The following is a 10,900-nucleotide window of genomic DNA, read 5'->3' as shown; positions in this document are numbered from 1 at the left end:
CATGCTATGCGGAAAAACCTGAGTGACAAGCAGCAACCTGATGCTGTCCTCAACATCCTGCATTAAACCGCAACTTCAACAGCTTTCTGCAACGCTTTCTGGGCAGCTGCAGTCAGCCCTGCATCTGCAGTGTGTTGTCTGCTGGTGCCCCCTACTGGTGTCTCTAACAAATCACATTCACATCCTGTAGCTCTTCACACTTTTAGAACTTCCCCTCAATCTGGATCAACTCAATCTGGGAAGTAGTGCTTGTTCAGATAATATCTAGTCTCAGAGGGCCAGCGATTTCTTTGATTCTAACCTTCTTTCGTTTTGAGTGTCTCTTACAGCTTCCCCATAAGGTTCAATTAGAGCTCAATTCTTGTCGGTTTCCTCCTTGTTGGTCTCCTTTTACAAATCACATGTTGAGTTGCGTCCTCACAGGATTCGCGGTCTCGTGTTGGGCTGCCTCTCTTCCTGTTCCTCTGTCTTACTTCCTGGCCCAGGCACATTCCTTTACTGTATTAATAACTCTGTGAACGTTAGTGAAAACGGTTGCGATAAGCTCCCTCCCTGCCCTGGGATTGCGCTCATCTGGACCTATCCCTTAAGCTACTCTTTACACACCCCCATTCAGGTCAGGGCGGCTTCAGTTTTGTTTCACTTTTGTGGTAGACAGAGTGGACAGGGCTTGATGAATGAATGTGTTCCGCGAGGTGTGTGTGTGTGTGTGTGTGAGAGAGAGAGGTGGGGTGTAGAAAGAGAGATTTATTTGTTTTATCATGTGTGAGTAATGTATGTTTGAGTTATCCCCAACACTATCTGCATCTGAAATAATTCACAGCATCTATTCTACAGAATATGTCAGCATCACATCACATAAATCTCTGTTTTTATATAAGCATACACCATACCATTTTTCACAGATGTAGGATTTGTAGGTATCCTCTATGACCGGCTGTGAGATCTGTTTTGGTAGCCTACATATTGTAGAATGGTAAATGCATTGTGATATAAGATGATATTTCTAAAAGCAGGCTGGTGTACATAGATGGTCTATTATAGTGGCTGACTTTGATTGGATTGGCCAGGATTCTAAATATTGGAGAAGAGTCAGATCCACTTGGCAGAGGCTGCTGAAGATGAGATAACAGGAACTAGATGACTACTCTCCTACAGCTTGTGATTCTAAACATGTCAGTTTCTACTGCACCGGCTCAGGCAGCTCAGTGGCATGGTGACTAATCCTCACGTGTTATAATATAGATTTTCACACAAATGACAACTCTTTAGATCAGATTAGTCAATGTCTCTTTTTTAGTTCCATAAATTGCATCATCCATGTATAGTTTGGATAGTTAAACTTAAGAAAAAGAAAAGATGAAAAAGGTTTGAAAAATAAATTGTTGGCAAACAATTTAGGGCTTTGACAAACACCTGTTGCTGTAGGTTTGATGACTGATCCAAAGGAGAATATGAACATGCTCTAAAAAAACGCAGACTGTCTCTAGGAATTACTTATAGGGCACCAACAAAGGTGCTGTAGTAGCCAAATCTTTAAAAAAAAAAACACACACACAAGGCCCACACATTTTTCAGTCAGGAAAAAAATGCTAACTGGTGCCTCGCGCTGCCTCATGTTGTCCATGTGACTGTTACAACCAGTGGAGCTGTTTACCTGGGCTAGTCAAGACTCTTAGGCCTGTTTTAAGTGGCTGAGCGCCACCCCCCACTACTGAGTAGCTCTTTCTGAACACCTTAGGCATGGATACTGAGTGCACCTGTGATTAAATGGATGCTTTTGGGCTGAAAGAGTTGGCTTCTGAAAAGCACCAAGCGTTTTAATGTGTACAATTACTTACTTATAATTCAATCAATGCAAAAAATATGGCAAAATGTTGGTTTATATCCTTACGTCTGTCATGTGTGGGAGTGTGTTAATATCAATGAGTGTAAATGTCAGCATGCTGTTTAGTGTGGGTGCTTATGAGTCTCCGTCTGTGTCTGTCCCATAAAATAGAGTCTTCTGCAGTGTTGGGGGATTTCCAGAGTGGGCATGCAGAGCTGTCAGACATCTGGAGATTACTCAGTCTCAGGCAGGGGGTAAAACCGCCCAAAACTACCCAATGATCCAGTGTGACTAAAGGTCCGCTTGCATGAAATTAGGAAAGATTCTTGCGACACGGAGAGTGAAAGACTTGAGGACAACAAGAGTGATGTGAGGCAAGAGAGAGAGAGAGAGAGGGGAGAGCAAGAAGCAGCCTGAGAGCCTGCTGCCGTTTCTGCCTGGCTAATCCTCAAATCTCCTGTAATCGGGATGAGAGGGAGCATGTTGCCTGATTTAAAAGAGCGTCTATGAAAAGATTTGGGAGGATTCTTCCACCATCGGGCAGCCTAAGTGGCCAGGCGTGGAGCTTGGGTGGAGGAGGAGGAGGAAGGCAGAGGGAGGAGCAGCAGGGGGTCAGGCTGGAGCAGGGCTCTACTACGAGGACTTTAGCTAGTCGGTTCCAAATCAGCACGAGGCGAGCAGGACGGTCCAGCAGCCGTGGTGAGAGATGCTGAGCTAGAGGAGGCAGAACGCGGAGATTTGGAGAGCGTTCCCACAGACGGACACCACCGCACTCTTTTATGGTGAGGCCCAAAACAGGCAGTACTGTAGCTGGAGACGTGAATAGCTTTAAAGGGCAGTAGGGTCATTGGCTGTGTGTTTGTGGTGGCTGTGTTCATTGTTGTTCCTTACCTCATCACAGCACTTATTGTTGGACATACTGAGGATGGTTAACCATGTTTATTGAGCAAATGGTGAAGTTCCTCTAGCAGAGATTGCTGTGCAATTGAAAAACTTTGCCTTGAACACCCCAGACTTTTTGGAGCACTGCTAATTAAAACAAGAGGGGGGCATCCATAATTTGATTTCAGGTCTGTGTCCGCATGATGATATAAAGATTGCACAACACATGGACATGTTTCAGCCAAGGGAGTAACGTTGGCTTGGTCATGTGGACTATTGTTCAAGATGCATGTGTGTGGCTCGGAAAGCAAAGTCATGGCAATTTGTGGGGCGAAATGTGGTTCTCAGCGGACAGACTGTTTATGTTTCTGTGAAAGAGAATGTTTCCCATCCCCACCCTCTGTCTTTCTCACATTCACACAAACACATGCATGAAGACACACACACACACACACACACACTCACACACACACACACACAAAGCAGTGCCTCTGTCAGTATACTAAAGAAAGATTGGTACAATATGTCAACAACAAATGTTGCTAAATATAGCCATACACTAGAAGGAAATAGCTTTTCTCTTTCTGTCCCAGCTTAAGCTTGTCATGTGGTTTGACCTGTGGATTGCACAGCATTTTACTCACTACCCATCCAGCATTAGGATTGGGATGTCAGAGAGTTGTTCAAGTGTATTACAATTGCATGTTTTATGCATGTCATGCAGTTTCTTTCCAACTGTGATACAGCACACTTGAGGATCTTTGTACTTGTCTACTGGGCCTTATGAGATTACAGAGGTCCACTTCAGGCAATGGAAAACCAGGCAGGACTCTGAGTCTGACTGATGTTCAACAATGTCTAAGCCATTATCTGCAATGGAGAGCTCTTAAACTGTTTACCAACTGGATTGCTGCCACTAGTCACTGGGAAGATTGTAAAAAGCTGCAGCTTCGTCCTACATTCTTTCTTCAAAATGCTAATAGAGACATGCTAGCATGATCCCCAACCTTGTTCGCTGTGTTCTTAAAAATGTGACTTTTTATTTGGCTTTATTTTATTTGACTTTTACAAAATATATTTTTCTGACATTTATAAAGAGGTTAAGACACTTTTCTGACATTTATGAAGACTTGGCAACATACTATCATAAAGATAAACTTTAGTAACTTTCACCTTTTGTAACTCCAGAGTAGTTTTCCTGGCTTTGAGCCAGTTATCAAATGTTCTCAGTCAGCACGTTGCACATAAGGCTCCCACAGATTATTGCAGAGATTCTCAGATTACCTCCTGTCAATCACTGGTATCATCAGCGCAGAGCGATGTCAAGATGTAGATCCTCATCTATTTCAGGCCAGGCCAAATTCACTCTTGCCTAAGAGTCTCATTGAGGTCATAACCTCTGCTTTCAGCTCAGGACACAGAGACATGAGGTGAGAGGTGAGCATGCTCATCTTAAGCCGCCTGGTGTGTTAACTCATAATGCTACTCTCTGTCCCACCACCCACCCACACACACACACACACACAACTATACACACACACACACACACACACACACACACGCACACACACACACACAACTACACACACACACACACACACACACACACACACGCGCACACACACACACACACAACTACACACACACACACACACACACACACACACACACACACACAACTATACACACACACACAGGCCCATGAGCAGATAGCAGTCCTGATGCAGTCTGAGACCCTGAGACTCGTGTGGGCGTGAGAGCTGGCTCCAGGGGGCCCGATGGCGGCGGCGAAGGAGGAGGATCCCCACTTGGGCTCCGGCCCCGACCCGGAGGTGTCTGAGGTGTCCTTGTCTGGGGACAGCGGGGACTCGGGGAGCGTCCTGTCGGAGGACTCCATCCTGCCAGACTACGAGCGCGAGGAGCAGAATGGAGGCCCCATCAACACCCTGTACCAGGCCTGTTCTAGGAACGCAGCTGCGTCCCTGCGCAGGATACTGGAGAGGGGAGTCACGCGCGAAGAGGTCATGGAACTGGACATCAACGGCAGGGTAAATATTAACTCAGGTGGCATAACACTCCATAACACTCCATACCATCAGAATGTAATGCAATGTATGACTCATCTTTCTCTCTCTCTCTCTCTCTCTCTCTCTCTCTGTCTTTCTCTCTCTTCATTTTTAGAATGGCCTGATGCTGGCTGTCTCTAAAGGCTTTGTGGACATTGTGAGTGGACTACACACATGTCCCTTTGTTGACATCAACCATCAGGACAATGATGGCTACACGGCTCTCATGATCGCGGCGCAAGCAGGTTGGCACCTAGCTGAGTGGCATTGGCCGAGCTCTCACCCGCCTTTACACACACTCAGCCTTGACATGTCGCTGTCGCTCTGTTCCCAGGCTTTGTGAACATTCAGAACTACATCCTAAACTACTACTCTGGAGTGGACCTGGAGCTGATGGACACCCGCGGCTTCACCGCACTCATCAAGGCTGCCATGCAGGGCAACAATGACTGTGTGGCTTCCTTGCTGATGGCGGGTAAGAGGTTGCTCTTGCTTCTGAGTGCACCCTGACATTGCTCCTGGACTCCTGCCTGCCATTTGTGTAGCAACTCTTTGCCCATCAAGATAATAGAGAATAGATCCATCATAGCACCATGCTGAAATGCAAGACCCATAATAGATCCATACATACAGTATATATAAGATTTATGTACCATAGGGACTCTTATTTATGTCCAAACCTTGGCAAAAATATAGGGTTCAAAATATCACCTCTTTTCCTTTTCCTATCCAACCCCTGTAAATCTCTCCCCTCAGGCTTTCATTTAAAATGGCTTGCTGAGAATATGGGGCTTGTCCCACATTTCTGAGATGTCTTCAAAAAGTTGACATTTTATGTCCTGGGGGAAAAAACAGATTGACATGGTGAGATGATGACGCACATGCAGGTCCCAACCTGAGGACAGTGGCTTGTGCTGATCTCCTCCAGCTAATCTGTCACTGCTCTTGGCTAGCGCTGGATTAGGCATGTGTAGATTTACCAGGATTTATTCAGGCATGCTTTGGATATTCCAGTCACACCTATTACTAGCGCAATCAAATTAGCACAAGTCATAAATTAGGTAACACTTATCTTTTTCTGGTCTCCATACTGCTTACACTTGATTGCATATGTTCTTAATTAAACAATACAGTAAGTGCTATGCTAACAGGGGATCAACCTGACAGACAGACATTCATTTTAACAGGGAGTCGACTTGATTCAAACTATTTAGGAGAAAATTAGCCATTAGGCATATCATTTTGATGGATTATTTCTTACACTGAAAGATTAAGTATTAGTCATCGCATACAAAATCTGTTCCTATAGTGACCACTAGGTGGAGCTGTAATATAGTTGAACTTGCACTTTTCCACTGCTACTGCTACTTTATACTTTTTTCCCCAAAAAACCTTTTCTCTCAGACCCTGTTGAAAAAATGTCCATGTTGACATCACTGTTTCCTGTCTCTTCTCAGGTGCAGACATAAATGCAGTGGATGTCAGGCGAGGGAAGGACGCCCGAGACTGGGCCCTTAAAACTGGCCGCTTCGAGACCTTGAGCCGCATCCGGCGGCTGAACGCCAGGCCCTGCGCTGAGCAGTTCTGCGAGAGCTTCGTGCCCGAGTGGCCGGACCTCAAGGACCTGGTGGCAAAGGCCACGGCCACCAAGAGTGCTGGCCAGAAGGTGGCCCACCGGCTCAAGTCCACCTTCAGCTTCAGCTTCCCCCAGGACCCTCAGGACAATGGCGTGCTGGACCACATGGTGCGCATCACCACGAGCATCCACAGCCCCCTGGTGACCACGGGCTGCCGGCCACTCTGTCCCACCAGCCCGCCCCAGATCGGCAAGCGGCGCATGGCTGTGCCCGAGCTGATGGAGAAGCACCCGGGCCGCGAGCTGGAGGAGCGCAGCGTGCGCCACAGCAACGGCTCCGTGTCCTCGGCCTCGCCGTCCGTGGCCTCCACCTCGTCCGTCTCCCTGGCGTCCTGCTGCTCGGACGCCGAGCACCGCGGCAGCATCATCTCCAACGGCGTCAACAAGTTCATTCCGCGGAGCATGAGCCGCCGGAACAGCGTGTTCCCCGCTGGCTGCATCCCCCAGATCAAGGTCACCAAGTCGAGCGATCCCACCCCCAAGAAGGAGAAGAAGAGGAGGAGGTCCAAGAACCCAGGCCACCTGGAGCCGCCCATCTGGAAGTACAAAGAGGCCAAGGAGGAGAGGAAGAAGGAGAAGAAGAGACTGGAGAAGGAGAAGGGGGACAAGGACAAGACGAAGAAGAAAAAGTAAATGGACATCAGTCAGAGACTTCAGCCGTGGTGTTGAGTGTGTGCTCAGAGTCCCCACGGGCATTTGAATCAACACTTCCACACCAGCACACAGGGTTGGCATCAGGGTTGATTGACTGTGTCCATGATGTATGGTCTCTGACAGCCATGCTTACAGCCCTGCACTTACATGTCCACTATTACGTGGATATTGACTTTCAAGTGCACTGATGCTGACTTTGTGGCACTTAGTCTTCCTGTATGGTTTTTGAGAGCATCAGTAAGTGTTGGTAAATAATGTCCACTGATCTGAAACTTATGAGCCCATTTCCAAAGAATTTTGTAAATTCTTCTTACATGGGCCTGTGTTGACCATATGCAGATAAATGATGTGATGTACAGTATGTAACTATGAAGTTGAAATGAAGCTCCTTGCTCCCTTTGAGCCAAAGACAACTTGCTAGTCATAAGTTTCTACTGTACATATATTTTAGGCAAAGAAAGTGTCAGGATTCCCATACTAACTGTCCACTCTGTTCACCAAGCTAGCAAAAGGAGGCTTTTGAAAGGGCTTTTGCCAACTGTTGATTGTGGATTAACAGTGGCTACCATATGGTCTCTACTAATCACCCTTGGCTGTGTAGCACGTTTCTGTGAGTGGAATGATGTGAAACACATTACAGTTGTAATTTTCATGTCTGTGGACTTCTGAAGAGACTTTTGTTTATTTGTTTTCTCTCTCTAATGCCCATCTGTGGTTTACGTTTCAACCGTATGGGAAAATGATTTCCCTTCTTTGCCATCGAAAGGACTTTTTAGATGAGTGCTTTAATTTCAATCGAAGGATTTACACCATCTTTGTATACTACCGAAGGGATAATAATGGTGTACCGCACCAGACTAAGTCACACTGACATAGTTGTTTCACAGTGCATAGGTACTTAATGTATGTAACCCTTTATGCAATGACTTTCAACTATGCCTCTTCAAAGTGCTGCACTATGCCCAGAATTGCAAGAACAAATATTACTTCATCTGAAATGATACTTGAGCCAAACTGTGACGATTGTATTTACCTCTGTACAGTATATTACTTATATTACAGTTATTTAGTCTACAGTTACAGAGTAGCATCTTGCACTTGAACATAAAATCTGAAGTACATTGGGTTAAATAAAAATGAATAGGTCTTTTAGAAAATAAGGATGCAGTGTTGTACTGTATTGTTTAAGACTATGATAAACTGTGCACCAGTGGAAATAGTTTTCATATTTTTTCTGACAAGACAGGGCAATAGTTCATGATATCACAAGAGAGTACGCAAAGCTGTGGCGTTTGGCTAATTCCTGCTATTACAGGAACAGAAAGGGTTTAACTTGGCTGTCGTGGTCTTGGTCTAGTAATCCACTCACCATGGCAATGTTATGTAACACACATGACCTGGCCACACTTGATTTGAAAAGTGATAAACAACAATACCAACTTTTCAAAGCTTTTCAAAATGATGAAACCTCCAATTTTGGTCTCTTTTCTCATATACATTTTAAAGCTATATCTGAATGAAATGTCACATTAATTCAGAATGCATACTATGAAACAGAACTTTCAACACATACTACAGTATGAAACAGAACGTTCACTGAACTGACCAAATAAAACCAAAATAGCAGTCTCAGATCTCAGATCCACATCTAAGGCCTAAGGTCTAGACCTCTTGTGAAATGTTCTGAATTTAGGTAGAGAGTTTAAGCCTCGAGCCTACAAGTGTGGTTTTTGTGGAGGAAATGGGAACCGTTGTAAACACAGGACACATACTTGCTTAATTTCCTTAATTTCTCTACCACAACCTCTATGTCACACATCTCAGCTCTAAAACATTTGTGACACAATGCAGCTGTTCTGTGCAGATGCATTAGTGTTGTGGGCAGGATAAGGGGTTCTTTAAGCTGATTTAGAGGAAACTCTTTAAGACTATCTGTAGGAAGTTGGACTTTCCATCATGATGATGCCCTTGTGAGGTGTGTTGAGCCAAAAAAGATTTTATGCACCACTTTATAAAATATGCCAATCACAACTGGGATTCAGGAATGAAATGTCAGTCAGTAGATCACCTATAGAGGTGATATAGCTTCCTTCATAAAGTATCATATGGGTCCATGGGTCATAGATTATATCAAGTATCAGCAAACTTATTATAAATAATTTCCTTAATACCATGGTGAACAGAGTTGATTATGCTATATATAACTAGATGTACCGCAGAGCGGTACAAAATATGACCGCCGCCCAGTCCAGCACATTTTTTCCACAAAAAGAAATCACGCTGAAAGGCCTATATGATTCTAACTGTCTCACTAAATTGCATTATCCACACTCAATTCTCACTGGTATCTGCTAGACAACAAGTACCAAAACATGATTAGTTCATAGATTTCACATGTAAAATTCATTTTATACAACCCCACCTCCATCTTGCCTGTTCATAATTATGAGAAATTCTTGATTGTTTGTGTTATGTTTATGTTATGTGTGTGGGTGTGTGTGTGTGTGTGTGTGTGTGTGTGTGTGTGTGTGTGTGTGTGTGTGTGTGTGCGTGCCTGCGTATGTGCCTGTGCATGGAAGCGTACATATGTCTACTGTGTGAGTATGTGTCATACGCAGTGCCGGCCCAAGCCTTTTGGGGGCCCTAAGCATAATTTGATTTGGGGGCCCCCTCCCACAACGCAGTCACCTGTGCTTGGCGATAATTGACAACTTCACACTATAATGTCATATTATAAATTAATACAGTGAGGTTATGTATTAATACAGCGACTGATTATGAACTACTGTCCCCCTGGACACAGATGCATAAGGACCCTCTCCCCCTACCCTGTTTGTGCAAATGTGGGTACAAACGGGTGGGTGTGTGTGTGTGTGTGGGGGGGGGGGGGGTTAGATGAGATTTCCTGTATTCTGGTGCATTTTTGGGATGGTCAGCTGGAGAAGGGCAGTACCTAAATTTTTTCAGATTCATAGCCTTTTGCTTTTTGACTTATTGGTAGTGAATTCACACAACTACTTGGGGTTCAGGGTCCCTTGACCTCTTGGGCTCGGTAGGCTCATTCAGTAATCCATCCTTGCTCACATGCCAAAAATGTTTTGGGGCTCCAATCTAGACTTCTGGCCCCATGTGCTTGGTAAACCAATGTATTAATATAGTTGTTATTTACACCAACCCTGTCACCTTTTAATCTTAGAGGGTACTAAAATCACAGATTTATTTGAAACATTCATATTCAAAGTGAAGCACTAAGGGTGGTTTACTGAAGTTGAATTGACAAATAACAAAATACAACAGCATTTGTATTTGTTGTAAACAAGTACATCAGTTTAATGACTTGTTTTTCAACAGATTTGCTGAACAAATCCGCAAATGTGCATTAAATGAGCAATTTTCAACTACAAAATAAAAACAAAATAGACAAACATTAATAATCAAAAATAAAATGTCCCAAAAAATAGATAATTATTCCTACTTCGTTCCTGGTTTTTAGGCATCTGCAACTCTGCAGTGGACGAACCTGCAATGATTAAATAAATACATAAATAAATAAAAAAAAAACGATGTTAAATGTGTCGTGTCATATTAACAGGCTATGTAACCATTTGCCATCAAGAAAACCTCACCTTCTGGTAGGTAGAGTTAGGTAGAGGTAGAGATGTGCTCCAAAGGACTTCAACAGTGTCTCTGAAAAAAAAAAATATTGCATAAGTGCATAGTTGATCGAGCAGAATGAGTTTATTTTGCTATCATTACTTACACTCAAATAACAAGCAATTCCACATGTAACAATTCATATTCTATTGGCAAATGAGGCATAATCAAAAGAGTATA

General features: G+C 44.1%; 1 protein-coding gene across 1 annotated transcript; it reads left to right on the top strand.

Moving 5' to 3' along the window:
* Nucleotides 1–2,451: 2,451 nt before the first annotated feature.
* On the top strand, nt 2,452–8,207 carry ankrd33aa (ankyrin repeat domain 33Aa). Its single transcript, XM_076275985.1, has 5 exons — nt 2,452–2,610; nt 4,408–4,758; nt 4,892–5,021; nt 5,111–5,251; nt 6,234–8,207. The coding sequence occupies exons 2-5, from the start codon at nt 4,489–4,491 to the stop codon at nt 7,043–7,045; spliced, it is 1,353 nt and encodes a 450-aa protein (XP_076132100.1). The 5' UTR covers nt 2,452–2,610; nt 4,408–4,488; the 3' UTR covers nt 7,046–8,207.
* Nucleotides 8,208–10,900: the final 2,693 nt, after the last annotated feature.

This window comes from Alosa pseudoharengus, unplaced genomic scaffold, assembly GCF_046254945.1.
Source record: "Alosa pseudoharengus isolate Yale_2024_CS ecotype anadromous, Long Island Sound unplaced genomic scaffold, YU_APseudo_1.1 YU_APseudo_1.1_scf_9, whole genome shotgun sequence".
NCBI classification, from domain to species: domain Eukaryota; kingdom Metazoa; phylum Chordata; class Actinopteri; order Clupeiformes; family Clupeidae; genus Alosa; species Alosa pseudoharengus.
Note: the sequence above shows the minus strand (reverse complement) of the source record. Positions and strands in the feature narration are given on the sequence as shown.

Bases quoted from the DNA above. Each gene is read 5' to 3' on its own strand.
- ankrd33aa (XM_076275985.1), top strand. From the start codon at position 4,489: ATGGCGGCGGCGAAGGAGGAGGATCCCCACTTGGGCTCCGGCCCCGAC. The intron at 5,022-5,110 runs GTTGGCACCTAG...CTCTGTTCCCAG, and splicing joins CATGATCGCGGCGCAAGCAG to GCTTTGTGAACATTCAGAAC. The intron at 5,252-6,233 runs GTAAGAGGTTGC...GTCTCTTCTCAG, and splicing joins GGCTTCCTTGCTGATGGCGG to GTGCAGACATAAATGCAGTG.